This window comes from Leuciscus leuciscus (genome assembly GCF_965113295.1).
Source record: "Leuciscus leuciscus genome assembly, chromosome: 20".
NCBI classification, from domain to species: Eukaryota; Metazoa; Chordata; class Actinopteri; order Cypriniformes; family Leuciscidae; genus Leuciscus; species Leuciscus leuciscus.
Genome location: NC_138744.1, coordinates 2,668,110 through 2,692,469, shown reverse-complemented (window position 1 = coordinate 2,692,469; position 24,360 = coordinate 2,668,110). Strand labels below are relative to the sequence as shown.

General features: G+C 37.0%; 1 protein-coding gene and 1 long non-coding RNA gene across 2 annotated transcripts in view; one reads left to right on the top strand and one right to left on the bottom strand.

Moving 5' to 3' along the window:
- znrf2b (zinc and ring finger 2b) overlaps positions 1 to 23,936 on the top strand; it is a 65,409-nt gene extending 41,473 nt beyond the window's left edge. Inside the window, exons 3-5 of the mRNA XM_082150855.1 lie at positions 18,347 to 18,452; positions 18,561 to 18,643; positions 20,819 to 23,936. Of these exons, the coding sequence (XP_082006981.1) occupies positions 18,347 to 18,452; positions 18,561 to 18,618 (164 nt within the window). The 3' untranslated portion in view covers positions 18,619 to 18,643; positions 20,819 to 23,936. The remainder of the gene's footprint in view (positions 1 to 18,346; positions 18,453 to 18,560; positions 18,644 to 20,818) is intronic.
- LOC309484507 lies at positions 22,394 to 24,358 on the bottom strand. The gene is made up of 2 exons (XR_014200866.1): positions 23,207 to 24,358; positions 22,394 to 23,171 (listed from the first exon to the last, which is right to left on the bottom strand). It is a non-coding gene; the product is annotated as an uncharacterized lncRNA (long non-coding RNA).
- Between the last annotated feature and the right edge of the window lie 2 nt (positions 24,359 to 24,360).

The following is a 24,360-nucleotide window of genomic DNA, read 5'->3' as shown; positions in this document are numbered from 1 at the left end:
ATTTTGGTCCTGGTCTCATTAAACAATTAGTCTGTGCATATTATTATAAAAAATAAAATTCTTTACAATCTTTCATCAAAGTAGAGAAAAAATCAGCTGCTCTCTTTCTTATTTTATAAAATCAAGTTCTGTCCAAGGTTTTTCTTGTTCAATATTTTACTCAGAAACATGTCAGATTATGGAATATAAATGGATAACATTTACCTGGTGAATATGGCAGGTTCTTGAGGCTTTAGAGGGGTGTGTGTGTGTGTGTGTGTGTGTGTGTGTGTGTGTGTGTGTGTGTGTGTGTGTGTGTGTGTGTGTGTGTGTGTGTGTGTGTGAGTGTGTGTGTGAGTGTGTGTGTGTGAGAGTTTGTCTCTCCATCTCTTGCCTCTCGCTGAAGCCCACAGAGCACCAAACACCAGATGCATGCTCTCCCTCCGGGGCCCGTCTCAACACATGGCCTCCGCTGCTGATCTGGGCCAAACACACTCACAGCACCACACGTAGAGCACTTGGCAGTGAACATAATAGGGCAGACGATGAATAAACCGCTGTAGTGTCTGTATCTTCACTTCAGCTCTCAGACGTTTGGAAGGAAGCGCTAGTCAGGAACCAGATGCTTGCCACATTTATTAAACACTCTCAGCAAACACAGTTAGTTCATTAAGATTTATTAGTTGAACTCGGGAGATCAAGAGCCATTAGATGAGGAAACATCAAGTGAAAGTCAAGTCAAGTTTATTTGTATAGCGCTTTTCACAATACAGATTGTATCAAAGCAGCTTCACAGTATTAAATTAAAATAAAACAACAAAGTTTGTTTCAAGAGGAATTTATTGATTGATAAAATTAAATTAAATATCCCCAAAATGCCAGGCAATACCCAAAATCTCCCAAAAAATATGTAGTGTAGGATTTAAAAATACATTCCCCATTATTTTTAAAGCATCAGAAGCTAATTATAAATGGATATTTAATATTAAATGTATGTTGCAAAATCCTTTAATGAAAATGAAAATCGTATGCTTGAATGTTTCAGTAAATGTTATATTTTGCTCGTGCACCTCTCAGCATCTCTTACTCTGTGTTGCATTTATACAATGTTTTTGAACGTGCAAACATGTCCGATTCATCTCACTCTGCAAGAAACTTTGAGCTTAGCATTCCCATGATGCACTGCAGCCACACATGCGGGTCCTGTTGCACTGCTCAGCCTGTGTCTCTCCGTGTCCTGCATGAAGGAGAGCGTGTTCAGCCCGTAAGCGGGTCCAGCGGTGTCTGTGCTGCATGCTGAGACTCTGGCCGTGTGACAGGAAGTTCCTCAGCCTCGCCAGCTTCTTACGAGCGAGATTGTGAGGGCAGGAAAAAAGGCTCTGAGAAGCTGGGCCGAATCGATAACTGTCCGCTCTGAGTTATCATGAGCATAGCGCTCTGTTCAACTTTAATTAGCTCTTCAGCTGACGGGGCCACTCTCTGTGACGCATGCATGCGGTGTGTGTGTGTGTGTGTGTGTGTGTGTGTGTGTGTGTGATGTCCCCGTATTGTTGTACTTCCTGTGCCACTTAATCAGAACTGACAAACGTATCAGGCCATTTCAAGATACGTGGAGGATGAGCCTTTCTTTCTTTCTTTCTTTCTTTCTTTCTTTCTTTCTTTCTTTCTTTCTTTCTTTCTTTCTTTCTTTCTTTCTTTCTTTCTTTCTTTCTTTCTTTCTTTCTTTCTTTCGCTCTTTCTTTCTTTCTTTCTTTCTTTCGCTCTTTCTTTCTTTCTTTCTTTCTTTCGCTCTTTCTTTCTTTCGCTCTTTCTTTCGCTCTTTCTTTCTTTCTTTCTTTCTTTCTTTCTTTCTTTCGCTCTTTCTTTCTTTCGCTCTTTCTTTCTTTCTTTCTTTCTTTCTTTCTTTCTTTCTTTCTTTCGCTCTTTCGCTCTTTCTTTCGCTCTTTCTTTCTTTCTTTCGCTCTTTCTTTCGCTCTTTCTTTCGCTCTTTCTTTCGCTCTTTCTTTCTTTCTTTCTTTCTTTCTTTCTTTCTTTCTTTCACTCTTTCTTTCTTTCGCTCTTTCACTCTTTCTTTCTTTCGCTCTTTCACTCTTTCTTTCTTTCACTCTTTCACTCTTTCTTTCTTTCGCTCTTTCACTCTTTCTTTCTTTCTTTCTTTCTTTCTTTCGCTCCTTTCTTTCTTTCTTTCTTTCTTTCGCTCTTTCTTTCTTTCGCTCTTTCTTTCTTTCGCTCTTTCTTTCGCTCTTTCTTTCTTTCTTTCTTTCTTTCTTTCTTTCGCTCTTTCTTTCTTTCGCTCTTTCTTTCTTTCTTTCGCTCTTTCGATCTTTCTTTCGCTCTTTCTTTCTTTCTTTCGCTCTTTCTTTCGCTCTTTCTTTCTTTCTTTCTTTCTTTCTTTCTTTCACTCTTTCTTTCTTTCGCTCTTTCACTCTTTCTTTCTTTCGCTCTTTCACTCTTTCTTTCTTTCTTTCTTTCTTTCGCTCTTTCTTTCTTTCTTTCTTTCTTTCTTTCTTTCTTTCTTTCTTTCTTTCGCTCTTTCTTTCTTTCGCTCTTTCTTTCTTTCGCTCTTTCTTTCGCTCTTTCTTTCGCTCTTTCTTTCTTTCTTTCTTTCTTTCGCTCTTTCTTTCGCTCTTTCTTTCTTTCGCTCCTTTCTTTCTTTCTTTCTTTCTTTCTTTCGCTCTTTCTTTCGCTCTTTCTTTCTTTCTTTCTTTCTTTCTTTCTTTCTTTCTTTCTTTCTTTCTTTCTTTCTTTCTTTCTTTCTTTCGCTCTTTCTTTCTTTCTTTCTTTCTTTCGCTCTTTCTTTCTTTCTTTCTTTCTTTCGCTCTTTCTTTCTTTCGCTCTTTCTTTCTTTCGCTCTTTCTTTCGCTCTTTCTTTCTTTCTTTCTTTCTTTCTTTCTTTCGCTCTTTCTTTCTTTCGCTCTTTCTTTCTTTCTTTCTTTCTTTCTTTCTTTCTTTCTTTCTTTCGCTCTTTCGCTCTTTCTTTCGCTCTTTCTTTCGCTCTTTCGCTCTTTCTTTCGCTCTTTCTTTCGCTCTTTCTTTCGCTCTTTCTTTCGCTCTTTCTTTCTTTCTTTCTTTCTTTCACTCTTTCTTTCTTTCGCTCTTTCACTCTTTCTTTCTTTCGCTCTTTCACTCTTTCTTTCTTTCACTCTTTCACTCTTTCTTTCTTTCGCTCTTTCACTCTTTCTTTCTTTCTTTCTTTCTTTCTTTCGCTCCTTTCTTTCTTTCTTTCTTTCTTTCGCTCTTTCTTTCTTTCGCTCTTTCTTTCTTTCGCTCTTTCTTTCGCTCTTTCTTTCTTTCTTTCTTTCTTTCTTTCTTTCGCTCTTTCTTTCTTTCGCTCTTTCTTTCTTTCTTTCGCTCTTTCGATCTTTCTTTCGCTCTTTCTTTCTTTCTTTCGCTCTTTCTTTCGCTCTTTCTTTCTTTCTTTCTTTCTTTCTTTCTTTCACTCTTTCTTTCTTTCGCTCTTTCACTCTTTCTTTCTTTCGCTCTTTCACTCTTTCTTTCTTTCTTTCTTTCTTTCGCTCTTTCTTTCTTTCTTTCTTTCTTTCTTTCTTTCTTTCTTTCGCTCTTTCTTTCTTTCGCTCTTTCTTTCTTTCGCTCTTTCTTTCGCTCTTTCTTTCGCTCTTTCTTTCTTTCTTTCTTTCTTTCGCTCTTTCTTTCGCTCTTTCTTTCTTTCGCTCCTTTCTTTCTTTCTTTCTTTCGCTCTTTCGCTCTTTCTTTCGCTCTTTCTTTCTTTCTTTCGCTCTTTCTTTCGCTCTTTCTTTCTTTCTTTCTTTCTTTCACTCTTTCTTTCTTTCGCTCTTTCACTCTTTCTTTCTTTCGCTCTTTCACTCTTTCTTTCTTTCACTCTTTCACTCTTTCTTTCTTTCGCTCTTTCACTCTTTCTTTCTTTCTTTCGCTCTTTCTTTCTTTCTTTCGCTCTTTCTTTCTTTCTTTCGCTCTTTCTTTCTTTCTTTCACTCTTTCTTTCTTTCACTCTTTCACTCTTTCTTTCTTTCGCTCTTTCTTTCTTTCTTTCTTTCGCTCTTTCTTTCTTTCTTTCGCTCTTTCTTTCTTTCTTTCTTTCTTTCGCTCTTTCTTTCGCTCTTTCTTTCGCTCTTTCTTTCTTTCTTTCTTTCTTTCGCTCTTTCTTTCTTTCGCTCTTTCTTTCGCTCTTTCTTTCTTTCTTTCTTTCTTTCGCTCTTTCGCTCTTTCTTTCGCTCTTTCTTTCTTTCTTTCGCTCTTTCTTTCGCTCTTTCTTTCTTTCTTTCTTTCTTTCACTCTTTCTTTCTTTCGCTCTTTCACTCTTTCTTTCTTTCGCTCTTTCACTCTTTCTTTCTTTCGCTCTTTCACTCTTTCTTTCTTTCGCTCTTTCTTTCTTTCTTTCTTTCTTTCGCTCTTTCTTTCTTTCTTTCGCTCTTTCTTTCTTTCTTTCGCTCTTTCTTTCTTTCTTTCGCTCTTTCTTTCGCTCTTTCTTTCTTTCGCTCTTTCTTTCTTTCTTTCTTTCTTTCGCTCTTTCTTTCTTTCGCACTGCTAAATGCAACCGAGGTTGCCCACAGTGCTTTACATTAAAATAAAAAAAAGAATAAAATATAAAACATACATAGTAACAGATCTCACACCACAGACACCACATGGAGATTACCTGTTATAAGCGGTCAATGATAAATGCGCTTTGAGCAAGTTCCTGAATACTGATATGGATTTAGCAGATCTAATAGACAAAGGCAGCTCGCTCCATAATCTCGGTCCCATAACAGCAAAAGTGCGGTCACCTTTATGAAGGCGTTTAGTCTGTGAACACGTTTGTGTAGAACACAATGGAATAAACAAACACATAGAATAACATTATAACTTTCAACACACTCAAATGCAGTTTAGTGTGATAGTGTAGACCAAGTGAAACAGTGCTGCGTTCCCTCACAAGTTTCATTCGCCAAATAAACTGACCTGTGTGAGTATTAATTCAGCACTTGCGGGTAGATCGGTAGAATGAAATGTCCTTATTCCTTTATATCCGCGGGACTCGCGTGTGGCGCTGATATCTGTCTCTCATTAGCAATCGCGACCTGCTTCATACCACAGTCATGTTAAAAACATCAATGTATTCACTCATCCATAAACATTATTAGATCCTTCGGCATGACGACAAGTTCCATAATTCTACTTATGCGTCATCAACCTACACCTTTGTCATTGTAAGAGGTTAGCGATATCGCCCTATCGGCGAAAAAAACACACACATATTGTAGCTTTAATCATGAATAGCTGGAAAAGTCATGGGGTTTTTGAATATTATTGTGGGAAATTAGGCGGTTCAGAGTCGAAAGGTTTGAGAAACACTGGTTTAGAGGGTTACATTTAGGGCCGAAGCTTTGGGCTGTGTTTACACTGCAAGTCATAATGCACAGATATGATATTTTGACCATATCCGGGGGTTTTTGTTCCGCCTGTTGACATTTACTTTAGATATGACTGGTATCTGATATCTGTGTTTACATTAATCCCCACCCAACATTATTCTGTTGGTGATCGCTTTGCGACATGGTTGACCCTCGGGTTTTGAATGGTCGTACTAAAATGATAATTCACGGTGGCATATATTATCATTATTTGGCAGCATGGATAAGTTAAAAGCTGTCATGGATTTTTGTAGCGCAAAATCTGACTTGAATTTGTTTAGATCTAGAATTTTGAAGTGAAATGAAGTAGATTTGTAAGATTTATTTGAATGAACGTTTCAACAAAAAAAAAAAATGTTGTGCCCGTGTAAACGCAGCCTTAGTGTTGTTATTTCTGTTAGTAACTTGCGGTGTAGATAACTACTTTTTCAAAAGGGTAGCTTGGTTGTTTAACCCTGTAAAGCCTGACATATAAAATAAAAAAAATTGTCAGAAATATATATTTTTAATGGAACAGTTTATTAACCTTTAGACAAAATTTATTTTTTTAAATTTGCACTAGTTTTGTTTGTTTGTTATGCATTATATTTGATACATCAGGATTGTATGGCTCATATTTTATGATATAGTTAGAATATGAAGTGAAAGAAACACCTACATTTTATTTAGAAAATAAAACTGAGCCAACCTGAGCAAACATATGCAATTTGGTTCGGTTGCTGATATAAATATGGTCAAAAAATAATATTAAATTCTGATAGTTTGTAATGCATCAATGAGACCTTTATGACAGTATAGCGACTACTTACATAATGCATATAAATATCATTCGTCTCCCAATAATGTCTTAGTAAGATGATATTTAAATGCTTAGTTTATATAGTTTCAAAACATATAATGCAATACAATGATTATTGAGAGATGAACAAATAAACTAATCAAAAATCTGATGGATTATATTTGATGCTGTCATTTGAACATGATTTTTAGTAAAACTGCTATCAATCAGACAACAGTAGGCATGTAATCGATTGTGTACATCAGGTTTTTCAAATTCAGAATTTTGATCATGTTGATCCTTTAGAGGCCTTAAAATTTTGTGTATCAAATATGATTAGGGGTGTAACAATATATCATGTCACAATATATCGCAATACAAAATTGCATCAATATGTATCGTGGCTAGTGATCTGTATTGTGTATAATTTACCCAAAATGAAAATTACTGTGTGAAAAAATTCAAATTTACAGAGTTTTAGTGTCAGTACTACATTAAACTACAATATATAATGTTGAATATAATGTATAATAATGCAATGGGGGGAATATTTGTGGGTCCTGATCATGCCAAATGTCTTGTTTTCAGTAAAAAGTGGCCAACACTATTTTAAATACATCTAGTCTGTGACCGAGTTCAAGCATATTCGTCTAAAAAATGTTGTATTTTCAGCTTCAGAATCATGAATATTGTTATTCTGGTGTCTCTATTGTCCTGTGCATTGGGTCCAAGCTTGTTCATTTACACCCACAATGTAAAATCAAATTTAGTATTTTAATCAACAGTGTATTTTTTTTTTATACCATATGTCTTGGAGTATCGCGATAATATCGTATCGTGAGTTCAGTGTTGTGATATGTATCGAATCGTGACATGAGGGTATCGTTACACCCTTAAATATGATACAGTAGCTTTTATAGGGTTAACTTCCTATTGAGCGGCTGTCAGCTCTGTTTACCACTTTATCATGTTTAGATCTTCTCAGCAGACTTTACCACAAAATCAGCACAGGAAATGCAGAAAGAGCCTGCAGGTTTAGTTCGTGTCTGTTATGAGGTTATTCCTGTTTTTGTTTATCTATAGTTACATCTTGTTTGCACGACTCTCTAACCATATATGCTAGTGATCATCTTGTATCTCGGTAACCGGATAGTCTAATCTCCTGCTTAGTGATCCATCAAGGGTTGTCCAGCTGCGACATGCATTTTACTTACTTTATAGGATCTATAGATTTCACAGTAAGGAAGGGTGCCATAATGTCCTCGATCATCCTAATGATACAGATGCGGTGCTCAGTCCCGAGGTGAGACGGGGTGAACCGGCCCCTGAGAGGGTGAATAATTTGCCGATCTTATGTTAAGCTGTAGGGGATAGCGTCACCATGCCAACCACGCTGCTAGCGACCTGCGACCTTTAACTCGAACGTCTGCGGCGAGACGTGAGCTCGGATCAAATACGGGATGTTTGCTTCCTGATCTCGGGGGAAATAACAACACGCTTCAATCACAGTGGCACTAATAACGGCATGATCATGATGTATATGAGGTCGCCACTCATTTGTTCTCATGTGACCAATAGTTTGCTCTTATTTAATCTCTCATTTCATATAATGAAAACTTGTCTAGGTCATATACCCAAAATCAAAAGAGAAATATAATTTCATAAAGGAACTGTCCATTTTAGGACCCTCTTTATATTTTGCCCTGTGACAATTTTTTTCATAATTAAGGACGATCTATCATTGCTTTTAGTAATTCCTATTAGTCAAAGGTAATTAAACATAATTGTACTATAATACAGTAAATATATACTATACAGGGATGTTTGCTTCCTGTTCTTTGGAGAAACAAGAACACACTTTAGTAACAGTTGCACAAAACTAATAACTTATAACTTTACTAATAAAGTAAAAACACTAAAAATTATGACAATTTATGAGTTCGCCACACATTTGTCCTTGTGTGACCAATAGTTTCTCATTTAATCTCGAATTTGACATTTAGTCTTCTATAATCACATTTTTTTTATATACGTTGTAAAACATTTGTAGAATTGACCATTTTCACTCAGAAACTGCTAATAAATTTCCCAAATATTTATGAAGAAATGGCATGTAACACATTGAATAAAATGTAGGGGTGTGCGATATTGACAAAAAATAAAATCTCAATTTTATTTTATTTTTTCAATAAGTATAAGTAGGCGATATGATTGTCTTTATGAACGGGTTAATGAATCGTTGATTCAAGTGATTAATTTAAAAACCGATTCATTTAAGTACGAAAAAAGTTGCTCTGAGATGCACCACAATTCTGCTCTGGCTTCGTTTCGAACTATTTTCATTGGCGAAACAGACAATATTGTGTCCAAAATGTAACTCACTCAATATTAACTTCGTTTGTTGAACTATTGTATAAAATCAATATCACATTCGTGATTGCTCCGATGCGCTGATATTCGGGAAAACCGCACTGTTTACATGCACCCTCATAATGCGATTTCAATGGGATTTTGGCAATATTGCGATTAAACTTTACCTTATGTAAACGCAATGCTTCGATCAAACTAATGTGATTTAAGCTCATAATCACAATAACCATATTTGCATTAGACTATGTGGTGGACGCTGATTTTAATTGCAATAAACAGACATGTAAACAACGACAAACCCGGCATTGCGATGTTCATCACGGTGCCGAATAATATCCAGTACGTCCATAAAAATGTATTTTGAATTTGATGCGAGTAGATAAAAACAATGGCCGGGAACATGCATACTGTATATGCCTATCTGAGTGTGGTATAACCATACTTATTAGCGAATAATCAGAATAATGAAAATTGCATGTAAACTTGGGTGAAGAGTTCTGCTCGTGTCATCTAAACATCTTACTGCGATTAAGACCTTACTCTGATTATTAGAAATAATCACATTATTGGTGCACATGTAAACGTAGTCACTCTTGCTTGTGATATTACTTGCCTATATGTTATTAATATCTATTTTTTTTAACTCATAAAGGGATATTTTTGGGGCATTCGAATTGTTTGCACAGTGTCAGCTTGCAAATTGGTAAAATACGATATTATCACACACTTCTAATTAAATGTGAGATTTAAGTAGAAAGACTGAAATGGTATTTTCTTGTAAAGCGTAACTTTGTTGTATTTAAAACTTTGGAAAATCCTGAAAAAATTTGGTGTAGAAACAATTTTCACTCAGAAATTGCTAGTAAATTTCACAAATAATTACAAAGAAATGGCAGGTAACGCATTGAATTAGGCTAACCGTGAACTTTTGAAGTAGAAAGGCTGAAATAGTATTTTCTTGTAAAACCTACTCCCAAAATTCTTTGTTTTATTTAAAACGTTAGAAGGACATGTGCCTTTCTATCTGCGCTCGGTTTTCTGAATTTTGTTGTAGAACTCCTTGGGTTGTCTATTCTGTATCAGGTTTACTGCAATGTGAACGTGCTTTGATTTAGTAGGTCATGAACCCTGTTTGTTCATGTGAGAATCAAGAGTACAGGCTCTTGTACAGTTTCCCTGTGTGTTAACTCAATCTCATCATGCTCTCCAGCGCTGCAAGTACAACATGCAGGTGTCTGCCTTCCTGAACATAGACCACATAGACATTTCTTTCCATACTGCAGCAAATTAAAGTTTTTAGTTTTTTCCTCTCAGAAAAGTGTTCAGTTGTTGTAGCTGCAGGTTTGGGAATGGGGTTTATCAGCAGAAGTATAGCCCCAGATGAACAGCAGAGGAGAGAGAGATAAAGAGGTAATCAATACTCATCTTTCTCCTAGATACAGACCACAAAAAGAAAAAGGAGGAGAAAATCTTCCAAAGTAGACAGCCACAATGCCCTTTTGGATCACTTATTTAAAGGGTTTTAGCTGATAGATGTAATTAGATTTAGAGGTCGGCCAATACTGATGTCTATAAGTTACAGATGACTGATTTCTTATACTGAGGAATTAAACGGGGCACTAAAAAGTAAAAAAATGGCCCAAATCAGTGATTGTTTTTTCTTATCTCATGAAAACTTGTCCAGGTCTTGCCTAAAATCGAAAGAAAAATATAATAGATTACGCTATATATTTCATAAAGTAACTGTCCAGTTTTAGGACCCTTATTTTTTACTTTGTGACATTTATTTTCGTGACAATTAAGCACATTTCACTCTACATTTATTTATTTAGTAGACACTTTAATCCAAAGTAACTTACAAACGAGGAATATAATAAGCGATTGATAGAAACTATCAAGTAATGCATACAGATGTTTTAATTTTTCAGTGCTTTTGTAATTGCTATTATTCTCAAAGGTAATTGAACATTATTTTAGCTGTAATACACTAAATATGTAATAAAATCATGAAATCATGTAATAAATATGCAGTACAACAAACAATACCGTGGTGTACAAATAATATATTGTTGTTTTCCAACACACTAATGAGAATAAATATATTTGGGGGGCTAAATGTGCTTAATTCTTGAAACTAATGTCTTAATGCTTCTTTCTTTGCATTTTGCATCATTTTCCTTTTGATTTGGGGGTGAATATGACCTGGACATCCCGGCAGTCTCTCTGCGTCTGGTGTTGGTGGATGTGCCCAGTTAAAGAGCACAGGGTCATGATGAGGGTGTCATGTGGATCGTGACATCATCTGTGCAGTGAGGCCAATCAGAGAGACACGAGAGAGGAACCTTTACAGTGACGTCACCTGCAAGACTTCCCTCTGCGTTTGTGTGTCTTAAAGGGCAAAGTAAAGCCTGTTCAGCAACAAAACAAGAATTCATGTGTTTTCAGTGGCTTGCGGTGACAAACATTAGCGAATGATGTTTCCAGCAAGTTCAGATAAGTTTAACTTGATGCAAATGCAGAAAGACTTGAAGGAGAAGTTATTGCATATACGATACGGCTTTAAGCATGTACAAGCTAGATATTGATCGGCTTGTGTACTTGCATTTGCAGCACATGCAGCCTCTGTGTGTGTGTGTGTGTGTGTGTGTGTGTGTGTGTGTAAACTGTAAGCAGGCGTTCATGTTTACAGTGTCTCTCCCGGCGTTCTCCATGGCTGTTTGTTCCAGTCACTCTCTCAAGGTCATGACTGCTGGTTCTAATCACTGCAGTCGTACGACGGGTCGTACAAGTTCAGTCCACATTCTGCCTGTGTCAGTGTCACTGACACCACAGCTGAGCTCTGCTTATGGACACACACACACACACACACACACACACACACACACACACACACACACACACACACACACACACACACACACACACACACACACACACACACACACACACACACACTCACTCACAGCATGTTGTCTTCAAGTATCGCAGTCCAAAGTTTATCTTAAAATGGAATCTTATTTGTTTGCAGGTTTTACAAATAAAATTGTGCCCATGAATTTCCCTAAGTACAACTTATTTATTTCAATGTTAATGGATTAGTTGGAGCAGTGTTTTAGTAGGGTTTTTTTTTTTTTCTTGTGATATTGTTTTCATGACAATTTAGTATATTTCACTCCAACTTCTCATGATTGTAATGCATACAGATTTTTTAAAGTGCCCCTATTATGCTTTTTCGAATATTCAGCTGTCTGTGAATGTAGAAGGTCTGCAAAATTTAAGGTCTTACTCCCGGCACAATGGAGCGCCAAGCACGACGCAAGTGTTTTTTGCTAGTTTCAGCCCGACGCAGTTATTTACACGTCCTGCGCCACGTTGTTTAAATCGCAAATGCATTTGTGCCCATTTGTGCGCCCATGGGCTGCTGGGCTGAAAATGAGGTGTGTGTTCTGGCGCATTGTTGGCGCATTGCTATTTTGAGGCGACAGAAATAGACTGAGCCATTGACCAATTGAAACCTGGTCTAAAATCAATGGCGCAATATTTTTTTTGTCATTTAATGAGCGCGTTAGTAATGTGCGCCTATAGGCGGGTCCACAACACGCGTACACTGCTTATTACACACACAGGGACGCACAGCAGCACACGAACATGACAAATACTTAAAATAAAACGATTACTATGTAAAAGATTATTATTGTGAACATAAAGATATGGTGGAATCCGGCTTGTCCCGTAGATAGTCTGCTTGCACTTTAACCTCGCGCACGAGCAGATCTGGTTACGCTCTGGAGACGCGTTCGGTCTTTCCACTATCAAATTCCGTCATGTAAATAGCGAATCTGCCATGGCGGGAGCGCAACTGGCATTTAAAGGGAACGGGAGGTGAGACTGAGTTTAACGCACGCAAATCCCAAAACACACCCATTACTCATTAGGAGAACAGGGGACAACCCTTTTAGACCCTGCCGACCGCTTTTCCCGTCGTTAAACTAGCAAAAGTGGATTCGGACACACCTAAGTGAACTTGTGCTGTGCGCTTTAGGCCATGCGCTTAGATCATTAAAATAGGGCCCAGAGTCTCCTAAAAGAACCCATAGATTCCGAACTGACTAGACGAGCCATCAGAAATTCCAGTCTCACTTCCTGCTTGAACCTACGTAGGTTTGTAACAAATTTGCATAATGCAAGTCTGTGGTCTTCATTGGCTGTCCGCTAACATCATCTACTTTGACCCGCCCTCAAACACTGTAGCTGTAGCTGAGCCCTTGAAGAGTTTGGTTTGTGGTGTTCATGTCAAGAAGACGCTGTTTTCTGCGCTGCAAAAGCAAATCCACTTTGCAAGCACTTCCATAGGATAAGCAAGGACTGACGCTGTCATTCTTGTTAGTATCACTGTGTAGTATCAGGTGCTGAGGAAGCCTCTGGAGAAATGCTAAAATTCAGAAATGCTAATGGACGTTTCGTTTCAGACACGTGCTGTAAGCGGTAGACCAATCACAACAAACTGAGCCATCTGACCAATCAGAGCAGAGTAGACCCTAGGAAAGGAGGGGTTTAGAGTAGTGTTCCGATACTTCAAAAGTATCGCGATACTCGGAAATTAAAAACGTCCCGATACCTAAATTTATCAGTATCGATACTTAAAAAAAAATTATTCAAAACGCCTTCCTATGGACGTCTGTGTTTTTTTCCTGACGCACGCAGCAAAGAACCTGCCGCTGTCAGTGTCATGTGACAAAACACTACAGCGAGATGGCTGCATGTGCGAGCACAAGTGGTCCACGACTCGTAGAAAAAGATGACGCGAGGAGTGACATATGGAAGTACGTTGCCTACCTTGCTCTGTTGCACGGTGCACCGATACTTCAAAAGTAAATCGGAAATTAAAAACGTCACGATTCCTTAATTTATTAGTATCGATACTTCTAAGAATGACCGCGTTCCAGATTTGTAAGGCCGGCGACACACTGTCTGCGTGTCGTGTCCGTTTTTATTTCGGCTCCCATGTTAACTGCCTGCGTGACACTATATATTTATGTTTGACATGAAGTATAGGCCTTCCACAACTCTCTCCCCACATGTCAAATATATCACCAATGAGGCTTATCATATGTTACCAATATTAAACATTGTTTAATATAATCGCTGTTCATATTTTTATTCAAAGTTCAGAATCAAGATAAAGCTCTTATGTTTCTTATGATAAATGAGATAATGCTGCTAAATTTATATATTTTTTTACCTTGAATGTCATTGCTCTAATTTATTTTTTATATTTCATATTTTGTTCAAATGTTTAATATATCTGCTGTTCATATGTTCATTTATTAGTGTGTTATATGATTAGAATGTTGTCCCGGTTTTAAAATAAAGCACAGCAATGATATTTGAGAGTGTTTCTCCCTTTTCAGGAAAAGTATCGGGAAAGTATCGAAATCGCAATACTTGACTTGGTATCGGTATCGAAACAATAATTTTGGTATCGTGACAACACTAGTTTAGAGAGACCAAATTCTTGATCGAATCATTTCAGACACTGTGACAAGAGGTTATGCTGAAATGTATATTATGAGAAAATGAAAGTGTTTTTTTGAGCTTGGTTGCACGTAAACCTATAGTAGGAGACTCCAAAACAAAATTAGGAACCTTTTAAAGGGGCAAAAAAAAAAAAAAAAATCTTATTTTTGTGTGTGTGTGTGTTTATTCCTGGTAGGGTTTTTTTTTTTTTTTTTTTAACTGTAATACAGTAAAGGCAGTACAACTATTCCTAAAATACTTTTTTTTGCATTCTCGTTTTCCAATAAGATTTAATCTTTTTCGTTGAAGTAAATTTTGGAGCTAAATTAGCTTATTTGTTATTAAACTAATGTCTTAATGCTCCAATTTTATTTGGGATTTTGCATATTTTTCTTTTTTGATTTGGGGTGAATACAACCCAGACGCATTCTTGCCAGGTTTTTAGTGCACTCCATCCCAACGGGCTCTTATATATTTAAGAGACGGTTGGGAAATATAATTATAAATTATACAAAATATAGATTTTATGATTTATTTAGATTTTGGTGTGAAATATGACCCAGGTTTGTTCTTGATGGGTGAGATTGGCCCAATAAGGCCAGCTCAGCTCTTGGTTTGCCATGTTATCCGTGTGTTCCCAGATCTGGAAAGTTCCCAGTGGGAATTCAACCCTGTGCACTTGAGGTCAGTCGCTCAGAGTCCATGCGCCGCTGTCATCTGCCGTCTCATGTGACCCAGTGTACCGCTCATGCGCCGGCCATAACGGGAAGGTTTATCCAGTATTATGTAACAGTTAATGACTCTGTTTATTTTAGCCAGCGAGTGTCGCAGATGTCACAGTCTCGGCGGTTTAACAGCGTTCCCAGTGACATTCACAGCTCTGATACGCATCTCTGCAGATTGCTCGTCAAGATGGTGTTAATATTACAGGAATACTCTGAAAAATACAGAATTCATCTCATTTGAACCCATTTTGAATATAAAAATTATTTATGAAGTATTTGGTCAAATATATTCTTCAGAAGTTTCTCTTTCAAAACTCAGGGAGATGTAATGGAGAATGGTTATCAACTTGGTCTGAGATGTTTCTAAAATTCATTATGGGAAATAAAAACACAGGCCCTAGGAGTCAATAGTTTTACAGTAAGATAAAATGTAATTAATTGATTAAATCAATTTATGAGAAATATTTGAGTTCATATTATGTAGGCAACATTAATTCACACACTTCACCTTTAAGAGTTCAGGACACGCATATAAACGTCACTGTCCTGATAGATGAGAATAGTGTGAGAGCTGCGTATAACATTACGACTCTAATCCGGTCGGTATTTGTGTCGGATCATTTCTGTTTGATATATGATGTTTATTTCTTGGGAATTCCCACCCACTAATGAACTCTCAGTCATATTAGCATAAGATGATGATAATTTCCAGTTAGACTATTAAGATCTCTGTTTGCTGAATGTACAAACTCTCAGATACTCAAGCATTGATATTGACATTAATTTTCTTTTCTTTCTTCTTAAGTGTTTTTATGAAGTGCCTGGTTATTAAAATATGTATATTTTGTTTAGCTTTTGTTTGCCACCTTCACACTAAAGGTATTTAAAGCTTCTAGAACTCGTTACTAAAAAGTAATGCTTATTATAGTTAGTGAATATAATGTACCACTTTATAATAGAATTTAATTATTTGTGATCGACAGTTGTTAGATATAATATGACAAAGTGTTTTCTTGAAACCACAGTTTGCTATGGGAGAATACTATACTGGAATCTTACATAATACTCAGGTTTTAGCAAAAACACATACACAGTCGGTGTGAAGAGAGTCAATTGAGTTTAACTCACTGAAGCATAAATTGTTCAGTTTCCTCTAAAGTTTATTTGCTTTGTTCTGAACAAGCAGTCTAATGCAAGACTGAGACTCTGAGAGTTTCGTGTTGCATGTCATGATTTGTTTTTGTTGCGTGTGCTCAGTTTTCAGTGTCTAAGGACCATTGATTCTCCATCAGTCACTAAAGTGTGGAGCGATATAGAGTGGAAAGCAGCAGTGACACACACGGACTACCACAGTTCATGTTCATCTGATCGATTACCAGCACGTCTAGGAACACGCGTCAGTCTTGTGCTTATGATTCATGTCAGATGCAGAGGGAAATCTACGCAGGAGGCTGAAGAACCGACTTTAAAATTGATGCAGCATCTCAAAACGCTCATGGTTTGCATGTAAACTAGATTTGACATTTGGTAAAAATGAGCTGCTGATGTTGTTGAGGTGCTGCGGGTGGTTGTCGGGGTATTATGTGGTTCTTAAGGTGTTGTGGGTGGTTGCCAGGGTTTTATGTGGTCGTTAGGGTGTTGTGAGTGGATGCCGGGGTGTTATGTGGTTGTTAGGGTGCTGCAGGTGGTTGCCGGGTTTTTATGTGGTCGTTAGGGTGTTGTGAGTGAATGCCGGGGTGTTGTGAGTAGTTCCCGGGGTGTCATGTGGTCGTTAGGGTGTTGTGAGTGGTTGCCAGGGTGTTATGTGGTTGTTAGGGTGCTGCAGGTGGTTGCCGGGTTTTTATGTGGTCGTTAGGGTGCTGTGAGTGGTTGCCGGGGTGTTATGTGGTCGTTAGAGTGGTGTGAGTAGTTGACGGTATTATGTGGTTTTTCTGGTGCTGTGGGTGGTTGCCGGGGTTTTATGTGGTCGTTAGGGTGCTGTGAGTGGTTGCCGTGGTGTTGAGTTGTTTCCGGGGTGTCATGTGGTCGTTAGGGTGTTGTGAGTGGTTGCCGGGGTGTTATGTGGTTGTTAGGGTACTGCAGGTAGTTGCCGGGGTTTGATGTGGTCGTTAGGGTGCTGTGAGTGGTTGCCGGGGTGTTGTGAGTGGTTGCCGGGGGGTTATGTGATTGTTAGGGTGTTGTGAGTGGTTGCCGGGGTGTTATTTGATCGTTAGGGTATTGCGAGTGGTTGCCGGGGTGTTTCACTTAATTTATTCTGAACCTAAAAGTCCTAAAAGTACCACAACCTGAACACAGCTCAAACTTTAGCACTATTCCCTCAGGTTATGCAAATCTAGTTTAGATTCATATAAAGCCACAGTCACATGTCTCATGAATATTCAGCTGTGTGAAATGAGGCCCTTCAGGCTGTAAAGTGTTGTGTTTATATGTAAATCCTCATATGGTCCCGTGTGAAGGGCCACAGGTGTGTGTGTGTGTGTTCACCTCCGTCTGCCAGCAAACACTGACCGCTGTCATCTGGGTTTATTTATCAAAACATGAACGCTTACTTTTGCTTCAGTTTTCAGCTTCAAAACAAACTTGATCTTATTTAACTTCATCATGTTCCACGTCTTAATGTGAATAATTCATCAGTGCATGTAACTAAAAAGTTTGTCTTGATAATCTATTATCACAAACTCATTTCATAGACACTTTTCACCATCCAATTAATGCATTTTTGCTCATTTAATATCTCATTTCATGCTGAAGTACATCACATTACAGATGTGAAATCGTGTGTGAGTGTTTGACTTGGCCCCTGTGCAGTTTCTCTGCATGTAAACAGCAGGAACGAGTCAGTGGTGGGGAAACATTGGTCTTCAGCGCCACCTTCTGCTCATTTATAACAGATACTTCGACTCCCACATGTTGGGCCTGATTCATGAAATGCAAGTTAAATTCTGGGTAAATTGTTTTTGTGTTGTTGTCTTTTAATTCAAAGCATTTCAAGTGTCATGGATGTTTTACACAGAAGTTTCGTGAAAATTATTAGATTATTAGTCCTTGATCTGATGTGTTTATGCAGCGCGACTTGCATTTATTTGCGGGTTCAATCCGGTAACCTGAAGTGAAGTGTCTCACTGTTGACAGCTCTTCAGGGTTAAAGCATGTTCATTTTGTGTGTGTGTGTGTGTGTGTGTGTGTGTGTGTGTGTGTGTGTGTGTGTTCATTGTATATTTTCCTTGATAACACTTTATTTTACAGTATCATTGTTACATATGTTACATGTAGTTACTATTGTAATAACTATAAATTATGTATAATTACATGCAACTAACCCTCAACCAAACCAAACCCTTATCCTAACCCTACAGTAAGTACATGTAGTTCATTATTATTACTCAGTACTTAAATGTATAATAACACTGTCATACTGACACCTTAAAATAAAGTGTAACCTTTTGCTTTTTCAGTTATCAGATGAAACTGAAAAAGTCATGGAAGTTCTTTGGCCACAAACTATGCTGATCCTCCTGATTTATGAATTACTTACAATCTTTCAGGGTTTGATTACACTCAGAGAATGTCCGATTTTGAGTGTTCCTCTCTGTCGTTTCTCAGAGGACGTCCTGTCGAAGGACGCAGGAGAATGTGCAATATGTCTGGAGGATCTGGTCCAGGGAGACACCATCGCTCGCCTGCCCTGCCTCTGCATCTATCACAAAGGGTAACGCTCTTCACGTGTGTGTGTGTGTGTGTGTGTGTGTGTGTGTGTGTGTGTGTGTGTAAGTGACGTGAGTTTGTTTTCTCTTATATTAACACTGCTTTCTTTCAGCTGTATTGATGAGTGGTTTGAAGTGAACCGATCGTGTCCTGAACATCCTTCAGATTAAAAGCGCCTCTCTCACCTTTGCACAGGTAACACACATTCACACTTCTGAATCAAGTGAATTCATGTTTACATCAATAATATCAGAGAGATCCATTTCACTTATTGACATGATGGCATTTAAATGCATGTGCTTTTAAATAAAAATGAACACTGTTTATGTCCTTTAAAATAAAAGGGGGGAAAAAAGTCCCTAGTCCTATTGATTTAATCAGCACACTTTATATAAAATGTTAATATAATGTCACATGTAATGACATGTTGTTATATGCTATTCAAAAAAATCTTTGTAATTTTATGTCATGGTAAAATTATTTAATATTAAGACGAGACACGGCAGGTTTTTTTACTGGTCAATTTTGAGTTTTTGGGATATTAGTCTTCAATAACATCTCTTCTTTCAGACTTGTGGTGAAAAAAAGTTGGAAATACACATTTAGGTCTTTATTTTACTACACTTTGTCTGTTTGCGTCTGTAGATTTCTCATAAATTCAACAAAAGTTGGCGTTCTTAATCAACATCACTGTCTGCTCCCTGTCATCACACACACCGTTAGAAAGCTCTCTCTCTCCTGTACAATGCTGTCGGATCCAAATATGGTCATTTCCTTTTTATCAGCAACCAATCGTGAAAGTAAAAGGGCTGAATGCGCAATCTCATTGGCTGATGATAAATCTTTAAAGCCCGTTTTCTCAAAATGACTTTTCTCTCATTCTCCAAGTCCGAAATCTCCACTTCAGTAGCACCAATATACACCACACTCTCCAGTCTTGTACCTAGTTATATTATGAAGACATTTACAGAGAGATTTGTAAATATATTATTCCTAGCCTGATTTATATAACATTTTATTCCCAAAAACATGGCGAAAATCATTTTTTTTAAGGCTATTGAAGTATATTCTGATTTACAGGATAACAAAAGTAAATATCCATAAATCCCTCTGTAATTTTCCCCCATCTTATATGTGAACACAATGAACACATTTTTTTTTAACCTGGCTTTATCCAATACTCAGATTTCGGTTGACTTTTTATCCAATATTAAATATATGCAAATTAGCGCATATTTAATTAGATATTGCCTAATTTGCATATTTAAACATTAAATTACAGAAAACTAATCAACTGGGAAAGTTTCATGGTGATATCTGCTAAATGTTACCCTACCTGAAGTGTCTCACCTTAACTGATTATTTATGAAGCTGAAATCGGTGTAACAACAGAAATATACATTACTTTAGAGCTCAAAACTAAAGACTCAAACTCTCTAGCTAAAACAGTTTCATGTTGTCTTCAACTGCATGCAGTTATTATTATTATTATTATTATTATTATTATAAGGCAAGACACTCCAGGTGAATAGTGTAAAAAAATAATAACATGGATATCACAGTACTTCCCAAGCTGATTAATTACATTAAGAAATGCTAACATTTTTGTATATTAGAAATTTTGTGTGATGTTATGTTTGAAAATACAAATGAGGCATTAAATAATTAAATATACACTAATTTGTATACATTTCCAGAATATAAATATGAACATTAGTTAACGCCAGGATTAAAATTCAGTCACAATTTATTTTAAGGTGATGTACATTGTACTTACTCAAATAAATACCGATTAATATTAATGAACTACATGTACCTACTATAGAGTTACAGTTAGTGTTTGGTTTAGGGTTAGTTGCTTGTAATTATGCATCATTTACTGTTGTTACTATTGTAAGTACATGTAGTTTGTGGTCTTATATGGATATCTCTCTTTTTCACAGTAAATAAATCAGAAAATACTGTCTAGAGCCATAAAACATACATTTTCACCATGTTTTTAGGAAATAAAATGTTCTATAAATCAGGCGAATGATATAAAAAACAAACCTCTATGTAAAACCCTTCAGAAAATAGATATGAATAAAACGATGAAGCTGCTGAAGTGAAGCTTTCTGACTCATCGCCTGTAAAGATATGTATTGTCATTGAAATCTACAGATGCAAAATTGATAATGTGCAATTAAATAAACACTTAAATGTGTATTTGGATTGTTTTTTTCCCGCTCTAGTCTGAAAAAAGACACGTTATTGAAGCAAATTGGCCCAAAATCACAACATTGACCAGTTTATCTAAATAAAAACACAATGGTCTTGCTTTAAATCATTCTAACACTCTTTAATCGTTTGCGTTGTGTCTCATGTCTCCAGCCTCCTGGTCGTGAGAAGCGACGTGTCCCACTAGCGGACAGCAATGTGAATCCTCTTCCTCCTCACAGACACTGTGACTTTGGTCTCTTCAGGCCGAGCGGGACGGTCCTGATCACAGAACGTCCCTCTCTTCTCGTAGCACGACTCTCCCTAGTCGCCATACAAACCCTAGTGTGCCAAAACTCATTCAGGGAAACTCTTTCCACATCGCAGACCTATGAAAACCACAATAGAGGGACGAGACCCTTGAGATTTTCTCCTCCATTGCACAGTTTTCCAATCACTTGTGAAGAAGGACTGATCTAGCAGAAGTTCGTTTCATTGGCTGTTTTACGTTCTTTGATTGGCCGGACTCGGGGGTCAGCTGACTCTTATGTCGTTGATTATTGGATGATCGGGTGATTTGATTGTTCTGCAGAACTCTCTGGTAAATGGGACTGTCTCTCTCAGTGCCTTAACTTTCAGATCTCAAGGGCCGAAGTGGCTGAGTTTCGGATGTTCGTAGAAAGACACCTGGATATGACGGACACGTGACCCTCCCCCTGATTCAGGTCGGCCCTGAGCCATACTGAGAAGTGCCCTGTCTTTCATAACGCTGACGCGGTTGTGTTCGCATTGGAGCCGTTTTCTCTCTGGATTCCCAGATGTACATCTCGAGTCTCGTAGCAATATCTGTCAGATAAAGATTCACTGTAACCTCTCACATGGTTCTCCATGATGTCTGAACATCTCAAGGTCACTTATGCAGGTGCATCACATGAACATTCAACGTTTTTTGTCTTGAGACAAATCCGGGCCTTAACTCAACACATTATATTTTGGGTGAATCTCATCAAAACATGTCCAGGTCAAAATCTAATCAAAAAAAAATTTGCATAATGGAAGAAAAAAAAAGTGTTTTGGGGGGAATATTAATGTAATGCACTTATTTTTTTTTCATTAAAATCAGAGTAAAGAAAGGTGGCGCAGAAAATACTACCATGATGATATCATAATTATCAATATATTAATCACGATATATTGAATTTTGGGTTAATTATGAAAATAATGTAAAATAAAAATGCAACAGCTCCTAAAATCTCCTTTTTCTGTTAGCCAAATATAATTTTGATTACATTTCTTGACAGGTTTGGTGAGATTCAGTCTTCAGCTATGACATCATTTAGGGCTCTTATGTTTATGTACTCATTGTACATGCATCAGATCATATGATCATCCATTTGATATGAGAAATGGACGGCACCACGTCAGGCCAAATGAGTGAATCTCACACACTCTCCAGGTCATATTTCACCTCAAAAATCAAAGGAATTAATTCTAAAGCCTAATATTTTTCACATTTTCATGACAATTATACATATTTTCACCCCTTCAGTGATATGTATACATCATGATAGTATTGTACTGCTCTCAATTTATGCTGATTTACATTTTAAAAATCAGTGTAATCCAGTAATAACTGGTAAAATTGATTGAAAATGCGCTTGATTGTTATGAAAATAATGTGACGCATCTTAATGGCTTTGATTACGTGTGTTGAAATGTGACCTGAGATTATGCTGAATAATTCTGTCGTTGTGTTAGTCTTTAATTCCCCTGTAGCTGCTGGAACAAGCTTCATGTCTCTGTCGTCTTTGGGATTTTATCACCGGTTTCTCAATCTGTTCATTTTGTGCAGTTCATATAGTTTGATCTAAATTATAGAGTCTGAACGGCATGTGTGTGATTTATATCATTTAAACACTCAGTCACATTTCAGATGGAGATAATAATATATCATATTCCTGGAGAAAGGTGGTCGTTCTCCAGTAGGCTTTGACCGCTTCAAACAAATGCGCTGCTGACTAGTTTTTTAGAGTTACTAATCGGAGATTCTACAAGGGATTATTTTTATTATTTTTCATTATAGATTTACATTCATTCTGTTTTTAGCAGTCTCACGTAAAGCCTTACGTGGTTAGGTTTATATGAGGTGATGAGTTTGACCTGTGAACTAGTCATGGCCCATTGAAGCTGAATTGGAAAGCGTCTTCACTGCAAAAAAACAAAACAAAAGATTTTATTCTTATATATATATAAATTATATAAATATCTAATTCGTAAATCAACAAACATTTACTTGAAATGCACACATTACTTAAGATATTAACTTTAACTTAAAAATAAAAAAATTGCTTCAAAATTAAGTAAGTTTATGCTTTAAAAAAAAAATGTGGGTCAGAAAAATCTGCTTAATTCACAAGAAAAACAAGATATTTGTTCTTGTTTTGAGCATAAACTCACTTAGGGTTTTTTTTTTCTCTTTTTTTTTAGGAAAGCAAAACTTTATATCTGATCATTTTACTAAACAATACTGCGGAAGAAAATGTTTTTCCGCAGTGTTCCCACTGTCAGAGTATTACTGTAGTTCAGCCTGGCATATCAAAGGTGCCATAATAGCTTTAAAATGCTGCTAATCATGAATGTGGAGGGAGACGAGAACCGGTTTCAGTGCGAGTCCAAGCCAGGTTGGTTTTGGTTTTCTGGTCACGTAACAGTAGATGACATCATTGCACACACATTGCATGGGAAACACCACTATTTTTAAAAAGCCTTACCAGACCACTTGCAAAACACCTTTTATGACATATCATTTAAGTACATCATAAATTCACATTTCAATTTTTTTATGTTTTGATGTTCTTTCATATTTTTTGCTGCTTTTGTGCAAACGTCTGTTTCCAGCAGATCTGAGCCCTGATACATCCGACTGGATCTTTTGATATAGAAGATGGAGTGTCTTTTCTGTTTGTATGTTTTAATGTGCTTCCAAACTCCATCAGGTGAAGATCTGTCTGATCTAGTTTCATCCTTACAGCAGTTGAGAGGAACCTGATGCAAAGGAAACGGTTCTTGTTGAACAAAAATGGTATTCAACAGGAGCTTGTCTATGTATGTTAACAGTGACCACCCGGGTGATCATAAAGTTTTTTTTTTTTTTTTTTTTTTTTTTTTATGATTTAGAGATATTGTAACATTCCACATATGTAAAAAAAAATATTAAAAAAATAATAAAAAAAACTGTGTACAGAGATAATGAAATAAAAAAAGCAAACTCTTTGAAGCACAGATCTTTAAATATTTGTCTGGACGTTTTTCTGTGTGTGTGTGTGTGTGTGTGTGTGTGTGTGTGTGTGTGTGTGTGTGTGTGTGTGTGTGTGAGAATTAGAGCTTGGTGATATTTTTACTTGCCAGGTTTTTAATCATCTAATTGACTAAAATGATTAATAATGATTTCTCTGAACTGAAAAAGCACCATTATAGTGTCATCCTTTTCAGAGCTCTCTCTCTCTCTTTCTCTCTCTCTCTCTCTCTCTCTCTCTCTCTCTCTCTCTCTCTCTCTCTCTCTCTCTCTCTCTCTCTCTCTCTCTCTCTCTCTCTCTCTCTCTCTCTCTCTCTCTCTCTCTCTCTCTCTCTCTCTCTCTCTCTCTCTCTCTCTCTCTCTCTCTATATATATATATATATATATATATATATATATATATATATATATATATATATAT